Source organism: Halichoeres trimaculatus, unplaced genomic scaffold (genome assembly GCF_033239565.1).
Source record: "Halichoeres trimaculatus isolate MK-OKI-2021-1 unplaced genomic scaffold, fHalTri1.1 fHalTri1_scaffold_10, whole genome shotgun sequence".
NCBI classification, from domain to species: Eukaryota; Metazoa; Chordata; class Actinopteri; order Labriformes; family Labridae; genus Halichoeres; species Halichoeres trimaculatus.
This window is the reverse complement of record NW_027437187.1, coordinates 11,647,244-11,665,439: the sequence shown is the minus strand read 5'-3', so window position 1 is coordinate 11,665,439 and position 18,196 is coordinate 11,647,244. Positions and strand designations below refer to the sequence as shown.

At 39.5% G+C, this 18,196-nt stretch overlaps 2 protein-coding genes across 2 annotated transcripts in view; one reads left to right on the top strand and one right to left on the bottom strand.

The window, feature by feature from the left end:
* Positions 1–2,420, top strand: part of cetp (cholesteryl ester transfer protein, plasma) — a 14,645-nt gene extending 12,225 nt beyond the window's left edge. Inside the window, exons 15-18 of the mRNA XM_074677407.1 lie at positions 590–632; positions 1,827–1,896; positions 2,161–2,246; positions 2,343–2,420. Coding sequence (XP_074533508.1) covers positions 590–632; positions 1,827–1,896; positions 2,161–2,246; positions 2,343–2,420 — 277 coding nt within the window. The remainder of the gene's footprint in view (positions 1–589; positions 633–1,826; positions 1,897–2,160; positions 2,247–2,342) is intronic.
* Positions 2,421–4,067: 1,647 nt separating this feature from the next.
* slc12a3 (solute carrier family 12 member 3) lies at positions 4,068–18,121 on the bottom strand. The gene is made up of 21 exons (XM_074677406.1): positions 18,016–18,121; positions 16,590–16,701; positions 16,314–16,444; positions 16,007–16,091; positions 15,470–15,630; positions 15,023–15,130; positions 12,093–12,216; positions 10,598–10,699; positions 10,300–10,455; positions 10,103–10,202; positions 8,471–8,582; positions 8,194–8,331; positions 7,723–7,829; positions 7,541–7,623; positions 7,215–7,292; positions 6,977–7,075; positions 5,186–5,297; positions 4,937–5,023; positions 4,681–4,819; positions 4,482–4,549; positions 4,068–4,369 (listed from the first exon to the last, which is right to left on the bottom strand). Exons 1-21 carry the CDS (start codon positions 18,109–18,111, stop codon positions 4,228–4,230), a joined length of 2,340 nt encoding a protein of 779 aa, XP_074533507.1. The 5' UTR covers positions 18,112–18,121; the 3' UTR covers positions 4,068–4,227.
* Positions 18,122–18,196: the final 75 nt, after the last annotated feature.

The window sequence follows — 18,196 nt, the reverse complement described above, 5'->3', positions numbered from 1 at the left end:
GTAGGTACGATTGTCACGGACTAACCCACAAAAGCGGCTTCTGGATAAGACAGTTATAGCACCACCTACAGGCCTGGGGTGCTCACTACAGTGTTTTCAGTCCATCAGCATTTCCGTGTAAATGCAGATTTTTTTCACTGAGTTTTCACTGCGTTTTAGCGTTTTCAGATGAAACGTCATGTAAACTGGGCCTTATAGCTTTGCTGAAAGGCTTTTGTTGTTATCTTACTGCCCTCTGCTGGTGGTTTATTGCCATTGCTTTTATTTTCTAGCCATACATCACCAGCATAGACTGTAAGAAAAAAAAAGGGACGTCATTTTGCTCGGCTGGAGTGAGGTCTCCACAAAAACTGCTCCCCCTGTTGGCTGGCTGCAGTACAGGTCAAAAAAGTCCAGCTCCCCAGCCAATCCAGATGGGCTGTGGTCAAACTTTAAAAAATCAATACACCTCGGAAAAAAATGTTCTCACATCTGATTACTGTGGTGATTTGAAGCACCTTTATTTGGTATTCAGTGAATGTGTTTCTTTTTTTTTTTAAATCCACCATTACACTGAGTTTGGCTCTGAGTCCATGTGTTGTTTTTCCAGGGTCCATGTACTCAAGGCTGAGCTGACGTTAGAAAATCAACAGGTAAAGTGTTTGGAGTTTATATTTAATGGCACTAAAGATTGAAAGATTATGGTGTGGCAATACATTTGACTTTTATGTATGAGTAACATATTTTAATGCATTTGGATTTCAAATAGGCCAACAATAGAGCACCAGAACATAAAGTAAGAGGTCCCAAATAGTTGGAGATACAAAGCTTCACTGTAAAAACGAGTATGTTGTGTACAGGCACCTGTCTGCACTGATTTTTTGGGTTTCAGGCCAACTTAAGTTTCTTTTATTTGAACCAACTTATATGTTTATGTTGAGATAACTTATTGTTCACATTTATAACTTAAAGTTTTGAGTTCAGAAAAGTAAACAACTTCTTTTTGATCAGAAAATTACTTTACACTTCTAGTCTCTTTCACCTGCCCACCTATCGATGGCACAGACTGCTATGGTAGGGGACCATCAGTTTTACACATCTCATACTCATCTCCACCTCTATGACCAACTTTGGTGTTTTTTGCAGATGCACAGCTCCAAACAAATAAATGTGTAGAAATGTTCTTACTCAGTCCACAAGTTCCGTCTTTACACAAAAGTACCGTCAGGTTGACGCACGTGCGCATCAGCCAGTTTTCTTCTCACCACCATGCGTATGTCTGTGAATCAGAATCATTCTAAAATGACAGGTGCATGCCCGCTACCATGCCCCAATTCATCCATATAAGGATATCTGTTCAGTGCCATGAGAACAGGAGAGATGTTGGCACATGACGAGTTGAAAATGAAGACTCCTGTAGATTTGAGTAGGAGACCCCGTTCTTTGCTGAATCATACTCAAAGAGTTCAGTTAAAACCTCAAATCTATAATTTGAAGTTCTACCAACTTAACTTATGAAATGAGACCAACTTAATGTAACAAACTAAATAAAGATAGTTGAGATAACTGCTTTGAAGTTGTTTGCAACACAATAAAACTTTTTTTTGTTTACTTAACAAAAAGACATTTTCAGGCCAACAGTTAAAAGATTTTATTTCCACATTGCACACTCTCTCTCTCTGGATATTCTGAAAAACAAAAAACAAACAACAACTTAACCTTAAGTAAAAATGTATCTTGTTGTTCTGATTCAAGTGACAAGACCAGATTAAATGGTCTTTACCTTTAACTTTCTAATCAAATATTTTTGTTTTCTTTCTTGCTTTCCTTTTCTTTTCTTTTTGCAGCTGAATGAGACACATCTGGAGTTTCTTAGAGAAGCAGTGGAGATGATTGGTATTCCCAAGGTTTTGTCAGGTATGCCACCAAAAATATAATGACAAAGCTAATTCATAAATGTCTTAATGCAAAGATGTGGTAAAAGTTTTTAACAAAGATAAAACTTTTTTTTAACAAGCATATTAACTTTCTCGTTAAATAGACTAAGAAACATCTTCTGGTTTGCCTTCAAAGTTGAGCCTTTGAAGCGTTTGCTGTTAAAACATGCCGTGTTATCTTTATTTATATGAATGTGACATTTCATTTATTTTCTGACTTTTTTGATTTTTTGTTGTAATTCAGTTCTTGAGGTTGCGCTAACCAGGGTCCTGGACAGACAGGGGACAAACTTATTTGACATCTATAACCCAGAAGTGCTCCCTCAGGATGTAAGTGAGACTTTTCTTATCATTGACTTCAGCCTGACTCATGTTCCTCAGCTCGTCTGACTCAGTCTTCTCTCTCTGTCCCTCTCTTTGCTAAAGGGCTACGTGGTGATTCAGATGGATTTTGGTTTCCCTCATCATCTTCTTGTTGAGTTCCTAAAGAGGACTTTAGCGTAGTGGCACATTTGCCAGATTTATTTTGAGTGATTTGCCTCTGGGTGAGTCTTGAATAGAAATGTTCATAAACCCAATCGCTTATACTTTCATTTTATTTTTTATCAGCTTTGCTTACTGTGTTAAACAAAAAGATCACAAGGAGGGGAGAGACTTGTGATTTCTGTGTTCACTGCCCGACAACTTGAGTGTAAATGTACATATTTTTTAGACAAAAATCACAAACAGAATTATCTGAGCAGTCATTTATTTTTGGCTGTCTTGATTAGCAGATTACAGCTGTATTTTTATGTGTTTGTATGAATGTTTGTCTGGGGGTGAAATTAAACAGGTGTTGTGATTTTAAGCTTTGAGAGATTTTTTTTTCTTAATGTTTTACACATTCCCAGCAGCTGCAGTTACTAAGCAGAGAAATAAAGTCCTACTCATTCTAATGATTCAGTGCAAAATACAGTAAGTGCACAAAATTTGAACAGAAATGATTTGAAAAACTCAATCATCCAGTAAAAAATACAATCTAGAAGCTCAAAGAAGAAATGAGCAAGCTCCTGATTACTTAACTTAAATTAAGCTCTGCAAATATTCAGGGTCTGGAAGATGCTTCACCATCCTGACAGTCTAGAAATTAAACATTCACATTTAACTACACTTTGTAATTTTCTCAAAATATAACAAACTGTTAAAAGCACGAGACAGCCTCTGAGAAAATAATATAAGCCACGCTACTCAAAAGAGGATTCAGATTAACATAGTCAGAGTTTACAAAAGCTTGTCATGGAGGAAAACTATCACTGATATTTGACTGGAGACTTGTATTAAAAGATTTTTTTTCTGTTACACATCACCTATGATCAAACAGGGTGATCAAAGAAACAGCAAGAGATGTGATAGAAAGATGATAAGCCTGCACATGTCCTCAGTGCAGCATTGGCGAACCACTGTGGCCATCAGCTCAGACAGTTAATCAAAAAAAAAGGGGTCATATTAAACTTAAGCACATAATTCATTTGGCCAAAGTCGCAGAGTGCATGAGCAGCCCAGGGAAATAAGGTCGGAAAATTTGACAGCTGATTTTGTAGTGAAGAAGACCACCTCAATTTAAAAAAAATTGCATTCATTATTATTATTATTATTTTTTGTTATTGGACCTTTGATTAAAATCTGACTGTAAAATAATTATGGGGGTTTTTAATAGTGTTTTTCTTAGATCAAAGAAATCTAATTTGATTTAAATCTCAGAATTCTGATTAAATTTTCTTTTCCAGAATACTCAATTTCAGAATAAGATTTTCAAGATTCTGACCTAAATTTCAGGATACTGCCTTTAAAAAAAGAAGAAGAAAAAAAAACACCTCTGACCTTTATTCAGTAGCTCTGTTTTTTTTTTTTTTTTTAAATTCTGGCTTAAATGCCAGAATTTTGATTTTTAAAAATTCAGACTTTCTCTCAGAGTTTTTATAATTCTGTCTATAATTCATCTTCTTTGGCTTGAAGTCTTAAGGCTGTTCATTTAAAGATAAATATTTGAAATTGTTGCTTTAAAAAATAGAAAAGACACAGTTTGATCACATTGGTGTTGTTCATTAATCATTGTGCATAATAATTTCCTCCAAAAAATTCTGAGAGAGATTCACTTTTTAAGATCTTCAGTTTCTGATAAACACTGACTAAGAACAGACTACTTACAGGAATCAAACATTAGTTTCAGGACTAAAACTGACTCACAGTTTTAGAGACTCTGATGTGCAAATTAAGAACAAAGTGCCAGGATATTGATCTGTAATCTTGTGCTGAGTTCAGTCGAAACATTTCATTGGCAGTAGAAGGTGAGGACATTTTCCTGGTTCCCTCTGACCAATAGGACAGGTGGTCTCAGGTCACGTGACAGGAAGTCGAGCCACCCCAGGTAGAGAGTGCTGGGACACGCCCCTCTTCTCCCAACAGGCATAGTGCTGTCAGAAAACAGTCACAGTCAGGAAGGTTTAAGAGATCACTTTCACTTTGCTGAATAATTAAATCCAGATAAGACTGTGGAGACTTAAAAAGAAGAAAAACTGCTCTCACATGACGATCAGAGCAGCTTCTCTGGAGTAATCCTGCAAAACCTCATTCAGACGGATCTGACGGAGAGACTGAATCACACAGACAAAGTTTACAAATTGGATACAGACAGAAAAAGGCTTCAATATTTTCTTGTTGTTTATAATTCATATGACTCCATAAAGTGTGTGATATTGGATACAGTGGAGCAAAAGTCCCAGACCTTAGCCTTGTTCCTCTCGATATCCTCATCAGTGATCATCCACGGCTCCTCTTGCTGACTGGATGTCTCTGAGTCAGGGTCCTGTTTGGGATTTGGATTCAGCCTATAGCAGCTCACCATATCCTCAAACTGATGAACACTGATCACACAGAGGCATGTGGGGATGATGGGTGACAGCAGTCAGTGGGTAATGAAGAGCAAGTTAATTTCACTCTTTATTTCACTATCAACAGAAAAAACACTTGTCTAGTCTTACTTGCTGGGATGAGGGTTCTGGTAGATGTCAGGAAGCACTTCAACATCACAGAAACCAAGACGAAACTTCTTGATCAGTGCCAACACCCTGCAGAGAGGAAACATGCAGCCACAGCAGTGTGCTTAAGTTTTCAAGATTCTCAGCCATTGAAATTTCACTTGGCTATGTGAAAGCTTTTTGATGAATGAGCTGCAGCAAGCTGCTACAGTTTTAAAAAAATCACGTTAAAGCTCTAAGAGGGATGTTTACTCTTCTCTCTGCTCCTCCTTCTTCTCTGAGTCTCCGCCCACAAACACTCTGACTTTACAAGCTGCCCAGCGCTTCCTCCGAGTCAAGAGGTAGGGCAGCAGGAGGGTCAGACCTGGTGATCCACATACGCAAAGACACACACACATAACCAGAGTTACAGCAAAGGAAAGGTATTAATACTTTAGTTTGCAAAAGTCCTGACTTCTTAACTTTATAGAAGTAGATTTCTGATACAGGGTGGGCCAGAAAGATTTACCCATCATATATCTCTATTTTGTTTGCTCAGCCTTCGTCCTAGAAACTTAAAATTTTGGATAGTTTCTCTTAAAAGGCAAAGCTTTTAATATACCTGAGTTCATCTGTTAACTCCTAATGATTGTCAAGTATGGCATCGAAGGGTAAGAGCGACCAGATTGTGGCATGAAAAAGGAGAATGTTTGTCGTAAGACTGTCTACAATGTCATGAAACGATACAAGGAGATTGGCAATACAACCAGCAAGCCAATTCCTGGAAGAAAACGTTCAGTCTGGACCAAAAGGGTTGTTGAGATGGTGAGGAAGAGAATCCAAAGGAATCCTCTTAGGAGCATGAGAGCAACAGAAAAGGAAGTGAACATCTCAAGAACTTCACTGAGAAGAATCGTCAAACAGGATCTCGGACTGAAAGCACTAAAAATGCAACACAGACAACTGATTTCAGCTGCTTCTAAGAAAAAATGGCTAGACAGGGGGAAATGATGCTGCAGGAGATCCAGAGTGCCGCAGACAAAGTCCTGGTTTGGTCTGATGAGAAGATCTTCACTGTTCAGGCAGTGGTCAATTCCCAGAATGACAGGGTTAATGCACATAGTGCACAGCACCTACCCGAAGGCTGCAGATCTCGTTTTAGTCAACAGAAGCCAGCTGGAGTCATGGTGTGGGCTGCTGTTGCATCTGATGGCTCAAAGTCTCCTTTGGTCTTCATTCAGGAGGGTGTGAAGGTAAACAGCCAGGTGTACCTTCACATGCTTGAAGAAAAGGTGTTGTCTTGGTGAACCAATGCGTTTGGAAACCAGTATGTCTTCACACAAGATGGTGCACCAGCTCACACATCCACTGTCACACAGGCCTGGTGCAAGCAGCACTTTCCTGGCTTCTGGGACACGAACATGTGGCCTCCGTCAAGTCCGGACATCAATTCAATAGACTTTGTGATCTGGTCTATCCTGTAGAGGGAGGTCTCAAGAGTATCTCACAGCAGTGTCACCAATTTGAAGACAGCTCTGATGAAGTCATGGTCAAAACTTGATGAAGACACAGAGCGGCGCTGATGCCAGGCAGTGCCAGGTCGTCTCCAGGCTATGATAAGGGCAAAGGGTGGCCAGATTGAGATCTAAATCTTTTTGGTGACAGAGAATAAAGAATAGAAACTGTGTTCAATGTTTCTGATGTTTGTCTGCAAACATTATTGGACAATGTGGAAAAAATGATGGGTAACTCTTTCTAGCCCACCCTGTAAGAAAGAGGATAATTCGCTTTGGTGATTTAAAGTACAAACACTGGTTTGGTGATCTAAAGGGTTTGTTGCGCTTAAAAGTGTGGATGGATGGATGGATGGATGGATGGATGGATGGATGGATGGATGGATGGATGGATGGATGGATGGATGGATGGATGGATGGATGGATGGATGGATAGATGGATGGATGGATGGATGGATGGATGGATGGATGGATGGATGGATGGATAGATGGATGGATGGATGGATGGATGGATGGATGGATGGATGGATGGATTATAAACTGATCAGACCTCCATCGTCAGACAGCCAGTACACATCGATGGTCTTCTTTTCTTGTTTTTTCTGAAACACTGAGCTGGGCTGAGGCTTTCCTTCAGTGGGACCAGGAGCTGCAAGCAGTTTAGTTCATACAGAAAATGTGTTTAATACAAAATATCACCACAAAGTTTTAAAGCTATCAAAGATGTAAGAAATAAGATCTCTTTGATAAAGTCAGTGAGTAGTGTGTTGATTTATTTATGTACTAACATGTCGAGCTTGTTTGAACACAGGGAGAGGCAGAGATGGTAGTGATGCTCTCTGGTCCTGCATCAAAGACTGGATTAACTGAAATAAAAAGAAATAAAAAGAAATAAAACATCAAATTTGAATTAAGGTTGAAAACAGATGAAAAACACATTACCCATAATTAAAATCAAACATCGATGATGAATTTGGCCAGCTCTCTCCAGCATGGCCCCTGTTATTCTCTGACAAACTAACAGCAACACTTCAGCCAAAGTCAGCGTTCACTGATACTGCATTCACCCTCTTACATTTTAACTGAACTGACTCCTTTGTGATAAAACTCTCACCATGTGATTGAGATGTATGAGAGACATCCAGACCTTCTCTTATTCTCAGAATGCACACGCCGTACTGGAGGTCAAATGCATCACTGAAACACACGAGATGTATCGATCACCTCTGATAATTGATTAGCTTTATGATTATCAAGGTAAATAATACAAGTTTTTTTAATCCCTTCTGTTCTCACTGAAGTATTCCTATGTAGTTGTGTGCAGCCTGAGGTGTGTCACTGCGCCATTCCCTCTTGAAACCCATCAGCAGAACATTTGGCTTCATACGCCCCAAACCTGCCCCCTGGTGGATGGAAGAAGAATCAGACATCAGCAGTGAATTTATTAGCGTCTACTCTGCAAACTCAGGGAAATCAGTGATGAGAAGATAAGATTAACACAAAATGAAAAAGACATCTAACAAAGTGACTGGTTACTTCTGGACAGTTACTAGCTTAAAATGATTCTTGAAAACATGTTATATGTTATTTTTATTTTGAAATGTTTGAACAGTTATTTTTTATCATCGTTTTTTATCATGAAGAAAACTTGCCACATTATTTTTAAACTGAAAAGGTTTAATTTACATTTTTTAAAGCTAAGCCCAACAACGTTCGGTTAAAGAGAGGAACCAGAACGAATCAGCATGGAGGGAGTTTTATACTCACCTGTAATAACATATTGACTCCTGCTCGTAGCTCCGCTGCCACCACACCTCTGTAGAAGGATTTCACCTTCCTTTGGTTTAACCAGGTCACATGACTGTCACTGCTGGCATTGCCCACTGCTGGTGGGGAGGGATCAGCCTGATAAACACAGGAGTGAGTGAAGGCACTATGAAGCAGGAATAACCTTTAGAAAAATCAGTCTTGAGTTTAATCATAGCTCAAACCAAAGCTTTAGTATAATCTGTTCTGGGTGAAGTGCATGCTGGCTCTCACTCACTGTGATGATGTTGCCGCACATCATGAGACTGAGCCTCTTTGTGAAACAGGAGACAAGATCCACGAGAGCTGGACGACTGCAGGGAGGACCTGTTAGCACCAAACACTGAGGCCTAAAGAGTGAGAGGAATCACTGTGTCTCAGAAATGCAGACTCATGTTTATCTCCTAACAATCTGGATATAATTCCTTCTTTGAGCTGAAGTGTTTTCTACTCTTTGGTTTCTGCCTCGTCTTCTTACAGTAAGCTCCAACTACTCAGAGAACTGGTTTTGAAAATAGTGAGACAGGTTCCCGCAGCTATTTGTCAGGGTCCTGCTCACCTTGTCAGGGATCTGAACTGCTTTAAAAATCAGCTCACAACACATTACTGCTTATTCATAGCCTCTCAGCAAATCTTTACCAACACTCAGGGAGACAGTTTGAATCTGGTTTCTCAATGAATGCATGCAATCTGTATATACCAACCAAGGGGCAACATCTGGTTAGTAAAAATGAAGCCTATGTGGAAGTGCTAAAAGTTGGTTTATCAAGCTGGCTGCAGAAAGACGAGAAGTCATGTACACATCCAGCCATAAAAACAGACTTTTACGGTATTAAAAAACTTATATACAGCCTGGTTTAAAAAACAGCTTGGGTCTAAAACACTGATTTCACTATCCACACACACTGTACTGTGAGTGAATTTTTTTCTTTCTCTGTATTTTAAAAGAAGGATCATTTTATTGTCCAATCAGAGACACAGGTCCTTTCATGTGATTGGCAGGCGCCCCATTGCTGCTCAGAGAAAAACTCACAGCCGGCGTCATAGCGAATGTGGCTACGTCTGAGGATTGGCTTCATTTCACGGTTTCAGGAACAGACGGGTGACATCACAGAGGCTATGTCTATGCTTTATATAGTCTATAGCTCCATTTCCACCAAGAAGTTCATTCCGGTTCATCTCAGCAGGACACACATTTTACAGCATTTCCACCGACTGACCCTGGGACGGATCCACCTTTTGAGACCCTTCCGTAGAGGTGCCAGATGAAACCAAGCCGATCTCGGAAGGTGGAGCTACAACACTGCAGACCCTTGATTGGTTGAAAGAATCGTCACTCACCATGCAGCAGCGGCTGCATTTCTCCTAGTGGCACACAGACTCTGAAACGAAGCTTGATTGCACTTTGTATCAAAGAGCTACATGCCAATCACAGAGAGGATGAAATGCCGGATGTCTTCCATTGTTGTTCTTTGTTTACTGAGTCATGTTTTTCTTCTTCATTTGATTTAATAGCGGGGTACACTGTGTCGCGCAGCTATGGCGTCACGCTATTATTTCACAGATACGGCTTTTGGTATCCGTCTCACACACCGCCCACCACAAGGGGGCAAAGTTTGCTGTGGAAATGCAAATGGGATCAGGCTTAACCGTACCAAACCATGCCAAACCGTACTGAACCAAACCAGACTGATTGGTGGAAACGCAGCTTATGATATTATGATACCAACACATGGTGTGTACAGCCTCCTGGTGGCTCTGGGGTTCACTGCCAGTGGCAAATAATGCTTAGAAGAAAAGATGAGGCTTCCTCACTGTAATCAAACCTCTGAAATAATCTTAAACTGTTTTAACCGTATCTCTTACTGACCTGTAGTTCTTGACGTGGTCCTCCACATGGTTGAGGCCCACACACTGAGTCAGAGCAATGTTGTAGGAGCTGGCCTGAACGGAGGATCCCCAGTTTACAGCTGACCAATGAGGAGAGGAGTAGTGTGAGGACAGAAAAGAGAGGTGAACTGTTTGTGTTTTATCTGTGTGTGTGTGTGTAAGAGAGAAAGAGTTTACCAGGCTTCTTGTACAGAGTGTATCCCAATAGGAGGAAGACGATGCCAAAGGCGATGAGGGCTGCCCACCAGTTCAGCAGGAACATGATGACCACACAGCAGGCAGTCCCCAGTAAAGACAACCACTTACTGTAGAACCTGAAGGACGGACGCCAGCCTGGAAACACACACAATCACATCAGTTTACGACCTTCTTTCTTTTATTGTGACTGCTAACTTTTTAGTGAATACGTCATGATTTGTCTATATTTCTGATATAGTCACTGATACAATGCTTAAAGCCTTTGAGTGTTTTCCACCTGGTGAGTTGGTGATGGAGGCATGAAAGCAGCTGAAGTTGATCAGAGAGTAGGAGCAGAGGAAGAAGTTGGAGATGATGGGAGCGATGGTGTTCAGCTCAGCTGGTGGAGAAATGAAGCAAATTTAACAGGATCATTGCTTATTCGTGTTTTTCTTCTTTCTAACATGACTCAGTTTTTACTCTCTTATTTAGAGTACTAATTTATCTATTATTTTTACAGCATTAATAAACTAATGTCATAACTAACCCAACTCATGGCTCTGCTGCTTCACAAATAAGAGTCCAACTGTTGAAACATGAGGTAGTTGTTATCAAAATTTGAAAGAGCTGTTTTTGACTCGAATCCGCAATATTAAAACATAGGAAAGTAATGGTATTGTTCATTTCATAGTATCATGGGAAAAAGGTGTCTTGAGTCTGTCAGGGACCTGCAGCATATAAAACAGTATGTCTTCAAAAAGTTTAGCTTTGTTCCAGTAGCTGTGAAGCAGAGTGGAAGGAAACTGGGGACTGCAAAGACCATCATCCTTTGTGCTCTACTCACTGTCTAGAGTGGAGAAGCAGACACTGACTTTAGAGGAGAGGGAGGATGGAGAGGTGGCTTTGAAATTGTGGATGCTACAGGGACTTTTAAATCTGATGTGTGGAAGCAAGAAGGTGAAAAGGTGCCAAATAAACAAAAGACACTATGCAAAGGCTGTCAGACTGCTGTGACCTACATGTCAGGAAAATTTATAATATCAGAAGCCAGTGGGCAAACCATCAGCCGGGTAATATTCAAGAAAATGCAAGGACAAAAATCCAGCCAGGCCAGAAGACTCTAGAGGAAGTATTTACCGTCTCACTTCCTCTTAACAGTGCAACATTGCTGAGTATACAGCCAAAGACCTACAGCCAGTATCAGAGTGTGCTGATGGTTAGACACGCAGGGGAAAACAAACATTTCCACTGCAGCTATAATTTAGTCAAACAAAATTACCAGCTCTCCACAAAGAGACAAAGTCTTACAGTTAGTAACAAAGAGCCTGAGGCAAGCTGAGCGCCTCTGATTAACCACGGCTGGGTGGACGTCACGAGCATTAAATAAGGCTTTTTCCTTACAAGACTTCATTCGTCTTTTTATTAATGTTTTTTTTTTTCATTTTTTCTTTCAGTCTTATTTTTCTTTAGAATATTGTGACAACACTGTTTTACTGTGAGTCTTTGGTAATGTTACATCCAATGACTACGGTCTCCTCACTTGGGTAAAGATCAAATTAGGACTGAGATCTACCATTCAAATATTCTCTTGCTGTAATAACAGTATTTTTTCCCCACCCAGCTCAAAGGACAACATTTCTTATTTCAACATTTAGAAAACTTCATTAGTTGATTACATTTTCTGGTTAACTCAGCCTATACACTCAGGTACCAGTTAAACAACACTCCATGTTCAGACTTTAATTGTGATGACTCCATTCAGTCATCTACAACAGGCTCTGTCAAAGTCTCACCTATGAGAATAAAGCAGACAGCAATGATGTATGCCAGCAGGTAGCTCCTGAGTGGTTCATCGTTCTTCCCGTAACCTTTTCCAAAGAAGCCGATCAGAGGGTAGAGTTTGTCTTTGCATAAACACTGGGAGAAGAAAATGTGGGACAAAAGAAACAAACATTTCTTGAGACAGGACAAGGAATAAGAGTGTTTTCACACCATCTGCTTGCTTGTTTTGTTCTGAGTCAGACAATAAAATGATTCATCGTCACATTTTTTCTTGGGTTTGTTTTATGTTCACACTGCAATATTGTAAAGTGAATCAGTAAACAATGTGTTTATATCTTGTTCTTTCAAAAAAAATAAAAAAAATATATATATATTTTTGAAATTCATAATAAAAAAATCTACCAAGGGGGTAAGAAAATTTGTGCTTTTTGTCAAGTCATGAAATAAGAAAAACATATCAATACAAGACACTCAAGAGTACTGTTTTTTTTTTATTTTTGTATTCAAACAATGAAAAATAAGACATTTTCAAGACAGATTTAAAAAAATACATAAATATTAGATGGATTTCCATTTTTACATTGTACACTTTACGGCCCCATTTACTTGACAAGGTCTCATCTGAAAACACTAAAACACAGTGAAAAAAATCTGTGTTTACACGGAAACGCCGAGGGACTGAAAACGCTGCAGTAAGCATGCCAGGCCTGTAGGTGATGCTATAACTTTCTTGTCCAGAAGCAGCTTTTGGGAGATCTTCACCGAAGTAGAGTTGAACTGATCATCTGGTGTATTGGTGAATACTAAGTGCAAAAGTGGAGCATAATTCACATTTTGTATGAAGACAGTCAGCAGATTGAGCAGATTGAGCAGCACAAGCACAACACGGTAGTTGGCAACGATCGTAACAACGGTACTGTTGTTCTGTTGAATGTGCTCACACAAAGCAGAGTGTGATGTCATTGTCTTACTGTTTACATGGCAACGGTGTTGGCAGCGTTTCAGAAGAATCCCACTCTGGAGGCCATTTTCACAAGTTTGCGTTTAAGGTCAGCTGAAACGCCGTTTCCGTGTAAACGCGAGGCTGAAACGCAACAAAACTATTGCGTTTCACCCTAAAACTGTTGTCGTGTAAACGGCCCCTACATCACACTTTTTCGCTTATTAGATAAAACAAATATCATGCACACTGGTTTTACTAGGAGATTCCTAGCATTAGCCAGTTAGCCTACCAGCAAACTGAGCTGGGGGCTGTTGAAGCAGTGACAACATCAAGTTCTCATTAACGTTTAGAGAGATGAACGTATTTGTCAAATACTATATGACACTCACAAAAACTCAGAAGTAGCATTCTGTGATGTTGCTCTACCTGGCTCTTCTAATGTTCCACTTATGTTAAATAAAACAGGGACAGTGAGTGATGTTAGCCTTTTGCTATGTTTATGCTAACAGTCAGTTGAAATCAGACTTGCCTTGCGGCTGGTATAACTACACTAACCATTCCTAGTCTACTACTCGAACTTGGATGAGTCAAGCAGCTGCTTGTTTTAGGTGTTAGTTTAACGGCAAACAAGGATCTTTGGGGCAATCTGGGAAGTGAGCAAAAAACCCTAATATCTTCCAGGGCCATTTGTTCAAAGAGTTTAATCTGGCGTAAAAAAAATCTGGATTTGGAAATCCCATTTCTGGCTATCCAGGATCATGTAATCTGTCTCAGTTGTATGCCGGCTTTTCAAAGCAAAATTGGATTGGATCACCCTGATCTGGATACACAGTTTTCAAGATTACCAATTCCTGATTACCAGTGCTCTAAATGGGACAACATATCATAATGTGGGATACCAGCTCTGTAAAGAACAACAGGTAGAAGAGCCAACATGGGGTCATTGTAGCTGTTTTTTGTTTTGAAAAAAAAAACAAACAAAAACAAAAAACAAAAAACAAAAACAAAAAACATAAACATTCACTTCCATGATTAATTTCTGTTGTGACCCCTCATCTGAGCCACAACGAATGGATAATAAATATACATTAAAAAAAATACTGAGTGGATATTTTGAAATCATCTAAAATGTTTAAAAAGAGGCTAAATGTCCAATATTTAGCAAAATGAAATAAAAAAAAATGTGCAGGGTTCCTCTTCATCTGTGAAGCAGAATCCAGCATTTTTAAGCTCTACTTTTAAAAGGCGGATCTGGAGTTTTTCTCTGGTTTGCTGCAGTTTGGTCAGCTTGATTTGTTCCTCTTCCAGGAGCATCTGTTCTTCTGCTCTTTCAGTTCCTTTTGTTTTTAACTTTACAACACTGAAAGGCTTCATTAGTAGCCTAGGTTAACTTTATAGACTTTATCACTGTAATAGTTAAACAAGCCAAGTGCAAAATACAAATAAAAGGATCGACACTAAATTATAAAAATGTTGTTCTAGTTGACCAATTTTAAAGTCTTACTACATTTTCTTCCTAAAATCCACCTTGAAATCCTGCCCCCTGTTGGGATCAGGATAATCCTGTTTATTTGGATCAAAGTTCTAAACAACTCAAACTGAAGATTTGATCCAGATTAAAACTAGGATTGGATTGCATGATCTAATCCGATTTTGAAATCCCTTTTTCCTTTTTGAACAACCCATTTTCAGAATTGTATCCAATCTGATTACTGATATCCAATTGGATTACCTTTGAACAACTGCCCCCATGGTTGTCTTGATTGTACCACATTTAAGACTGAATGTCAAGTACACTCGTGTCAAAATGATCAGAGTCATTTTGAGAAATGGCATCTGTTAAGGAGCATCTCTGACAAAAGATTCAGGTGTGAAATCCCCCTTACAAATACAGATTTATGTTTGAGCAGGAACAGGAAGCTGGATCATGGGGAGTGTGTGTGAAGGTGCTTTTCTATGTGTTTCAGTGTGTGTGTGTGTGTGTGAAAGAGTGAGTACCTGGAACACTTTGGGGGCTGACACCAGACAGGCCAGAGCCGAGGACAGAGTTGCTCCAAATATTCCAGCAGTGATGAGAGGAGCGAAGGCCGACACCATGCTCATGGACTGGAGACACAGAGGATGTGTTTACTTATGAGGCTCACCTCCCTCACCCGGGGAAAAAACATCATTGTGTAAACAAGGTGACTCATTGTGTGTCCGATTAATGCAGAGCCAGACTGAATTATTCATGTAACATTCATGTTGACATGATGTACATTTTTTCCTGTCTGGCGGCCCTCAAGTAGAAACAAGAGGTCTGATTTTATTTTTAAAAAGAAAGCCTTGTGCAGAATTATGTAAGGCCTTTGACTTTCTGCAAATAAACAAACAACATCTATCAAGGCCTCATGTTTAGAAACAGTCTGAGTTGTGACACGCCATAAATTTTAATGCCGTGCTGACCTGATAATAGTTTGCGATGCCGTATCCACAGGTGTTGTTGTTGATGCAGTCGGTGAAGTCCCATCCATACTGACAAGCCAGTCCGACACAGTTCTTGCTGTTTGAGGTCAGTGACAGGGTGTCATTTAACAAGCCAGAAGCATCACGCACCACACAGGATGCTGAAAACAAATCACACAAACACAGAGGAATCAATGTTAATTCAGATTTAAATACATAAACACACACAGGCTGAACTTCATACATTAGTTATCAAATCCAGCTTGTTTTCCTGAAAAATATTCATCAGAATCCATTTCTTAAAGACTTGCATGATATCTGTCACCTACTTCTTCATAGTGGGAATTAAAAAGACTTCACAAACTCTTGTTGGATAGAGTACTTTGGCACAGCAGTGTCTCAGAGGATTTGATGCAGTGTGACAAAAATACTGAATTGGGTTCCTCCTGTTCACTGCAGTACAGCGGCACAGGAAATGATAGATAAACAGTGCTTAAGTATGGTGTCTGTTGGTGGACAGAGAGGATCACACAGTACCAATAGTAGCAGTGATGATGAGGTAGGAGATGGTGGTCCAGAAAATTGCCATCAGTGTTCCTCTGGGAATGGCCACAGTAGGATTCTGTGAAAAAGACAAAGGACTCGATTTAAGATGCTTAAAAAGCTCAAAGAGGTTACTCCTTCCACGCCAAGTGACTGTTAACTGTATGTGCAAGATGATGTTTGAAGCTCTCCAGCAAGTTTCTATTTTTTTTTTCTAAATGTATAATTTTATGAAAATTGAGTCATTTGAAATCAGTTTCCACAGAATAATGTTTGGAGGGCAAAAAGAAAACCAACATACTCTCAGATCTCCAGAGATGTTGGCTCCTGCCAAAATACCCGTAGCAGAAGGGAAGAAGATGGAGAACATACCAAAGAAGCTGCCCTCTGGCCCTCGCCAGTTTGGAACAAAGTTGGCAGCAAAGATATCCGCTGTTGAGTTTGAAAAACTTGGTAAATTCCAGGAAAAAAAACAAAACAGTTTTTTGAAAATAATATCCAATGACAATGAATTAGGGAAGGGTGCATCAGCTCTCAAGGATTTTTAAATGTTACCAGAGCAGTGACCAATATTTACCTTTGTAGCTAAAGAAACCTTTGGCTTGTTTCTCCGGGGAGGCGGGGATGATTGTTCCAACAATGTAACTGGCAAATGACACCATGATGACCAGAAAGAAGAGAACCTGAGCCTGAGAAAGGAAAGATATACAGTCAATATATGGATGCTTACAAAAAATGACAGGAAATGTTGTCCAAAAGGACTTCTTGCTGAAATCTAAAAAAAACAAACAAAAGCAAAAACACCAATGAGTCTAGACTGGCCTCCTTAGACAAACATCCAACGGCCAAATAAATGTGGGCTCTGAAGAGGACTGGGGCTTGTTTTGTGTCACTGCTCTCCTTTATTTGAATCTAATAACTGAAAATGATAACTTTAGGGATGAATGACTCTTTGGCAGGGTTGGTTGTTTTTAATACATAATAAAATAATATGGTTAAAAAAAAAAAAATGAAAAAACAAACAAACAGGAGAAAGACCATTTTTCTGGTGGCTTTTAGTTACATTTACATACATGCATCACATAACAAAACAAAAACGACTTTTCTTCAAAACAGCATCATCATCAGCTCCTGCCTCTCTCTCCGGCCGCCTTTTACAGCATTAAAGCTCGTGGGGGTGAACAGTTAGCTTGACAGAGTCATGCTATAATGGAGATGTTCAAAAATCTCTAAAAGTCACTTATAAATAAACATCTTTTTGCTTGAAATCCTTCTTTAAAATGTTGGGCAAGAAAACCATTCAACAGTTCTTCCCAAAACTAGTACATGATGTAAACTTTGCAGTGCTGTAACATTCATGTATTCATTTTTTGGTATGACCAATGTGTTGTCTGTTAAATGTTGATAATAGAAGTGAGACATCTAGTGTCTGAAAGTGGTTACTGCACGTTTTGAGTTTATTTAGAGACTTGAGCTTGCTCTGAGGTCAGCAATCTACACACTAATCTTTTTTCTTCCTGTTGTAAAAAAAAAAAAAAACGTTTGTCTGTGAGTATTTTTACTTTAGAGGATCAGTTCTGTTGTTTCTTGAGGTGTTTGTGATGTAGTCCTGTGATGAAGGTTGGGGATCTCTTTGGATGTGGGCCTGGATATGCTAACCGTTAGCATGTCTATGCAATTCGCTGTGTACGTTAGCATGTAGCTAGCGCCATATTTTCTTTATCGTTTTTGGTACTTAAAGATACCTAAAATAAGTTGTATGTGTTGGAATTTTAATCTCCTCTGTCAGACTGACATTCACTTTTTTGTGTGTGCAGTTTTATAGCGTTTTTCTGAGTAAAACTTCAACCAGAAGCATCTGAATCTGAGTTATCTTTGGGAAGCAGTTATCTGTCTGCCATGCTAGGAGAGCAGGGACAGAATAACCTCATTTTCACAAGGCATCTATGTTTTTTTTTTTTTTTTTTTTTTTACAATGTCCTCTTGTGATTTGTTAAACTCACCTTTGACTCCCATGCCATGCCAGCCATTGAGATGCCAAGCAGGCATGTGACGGTGATAACGCCAATGATGCGGATGTCGTTGGTTCGGTCCACCATGACAGCTCCGTGCTCCTGAAGAAGTAAGTAAGTTGGTAAATTACAGCTGACAGTAAACACTTGGTAAGTGTGTATCCTGTGATGT

What these genes read in the sequence shown, in the direction of transcription:
- slc12a3 (XM_074677406.1), bottom strand. Translation starts at nt 18,111, where the DNA reads ATGGTGGACCGAACCAACGACATCCGCATCATTGGCGTTATCACCGTC. An exon ending in AACTACATAGGAATACTTCA is followed by an intron (nt 7,624 to 7,722) that starts GTGAGAACAGAA and finishes CGTGTGTTTCAG; the next exon opens with TGATGCATTTGACCTCCAGT. An exon ending in AAGGAGGAGCAGAGAGAAGA is followed by an intron (nt 5,024 to 5,185) that starts GTAAACATCCCT and finishes TCCTCTCTGCAG; the next exon opens with GGTGTTGGCACTGATCAAGA.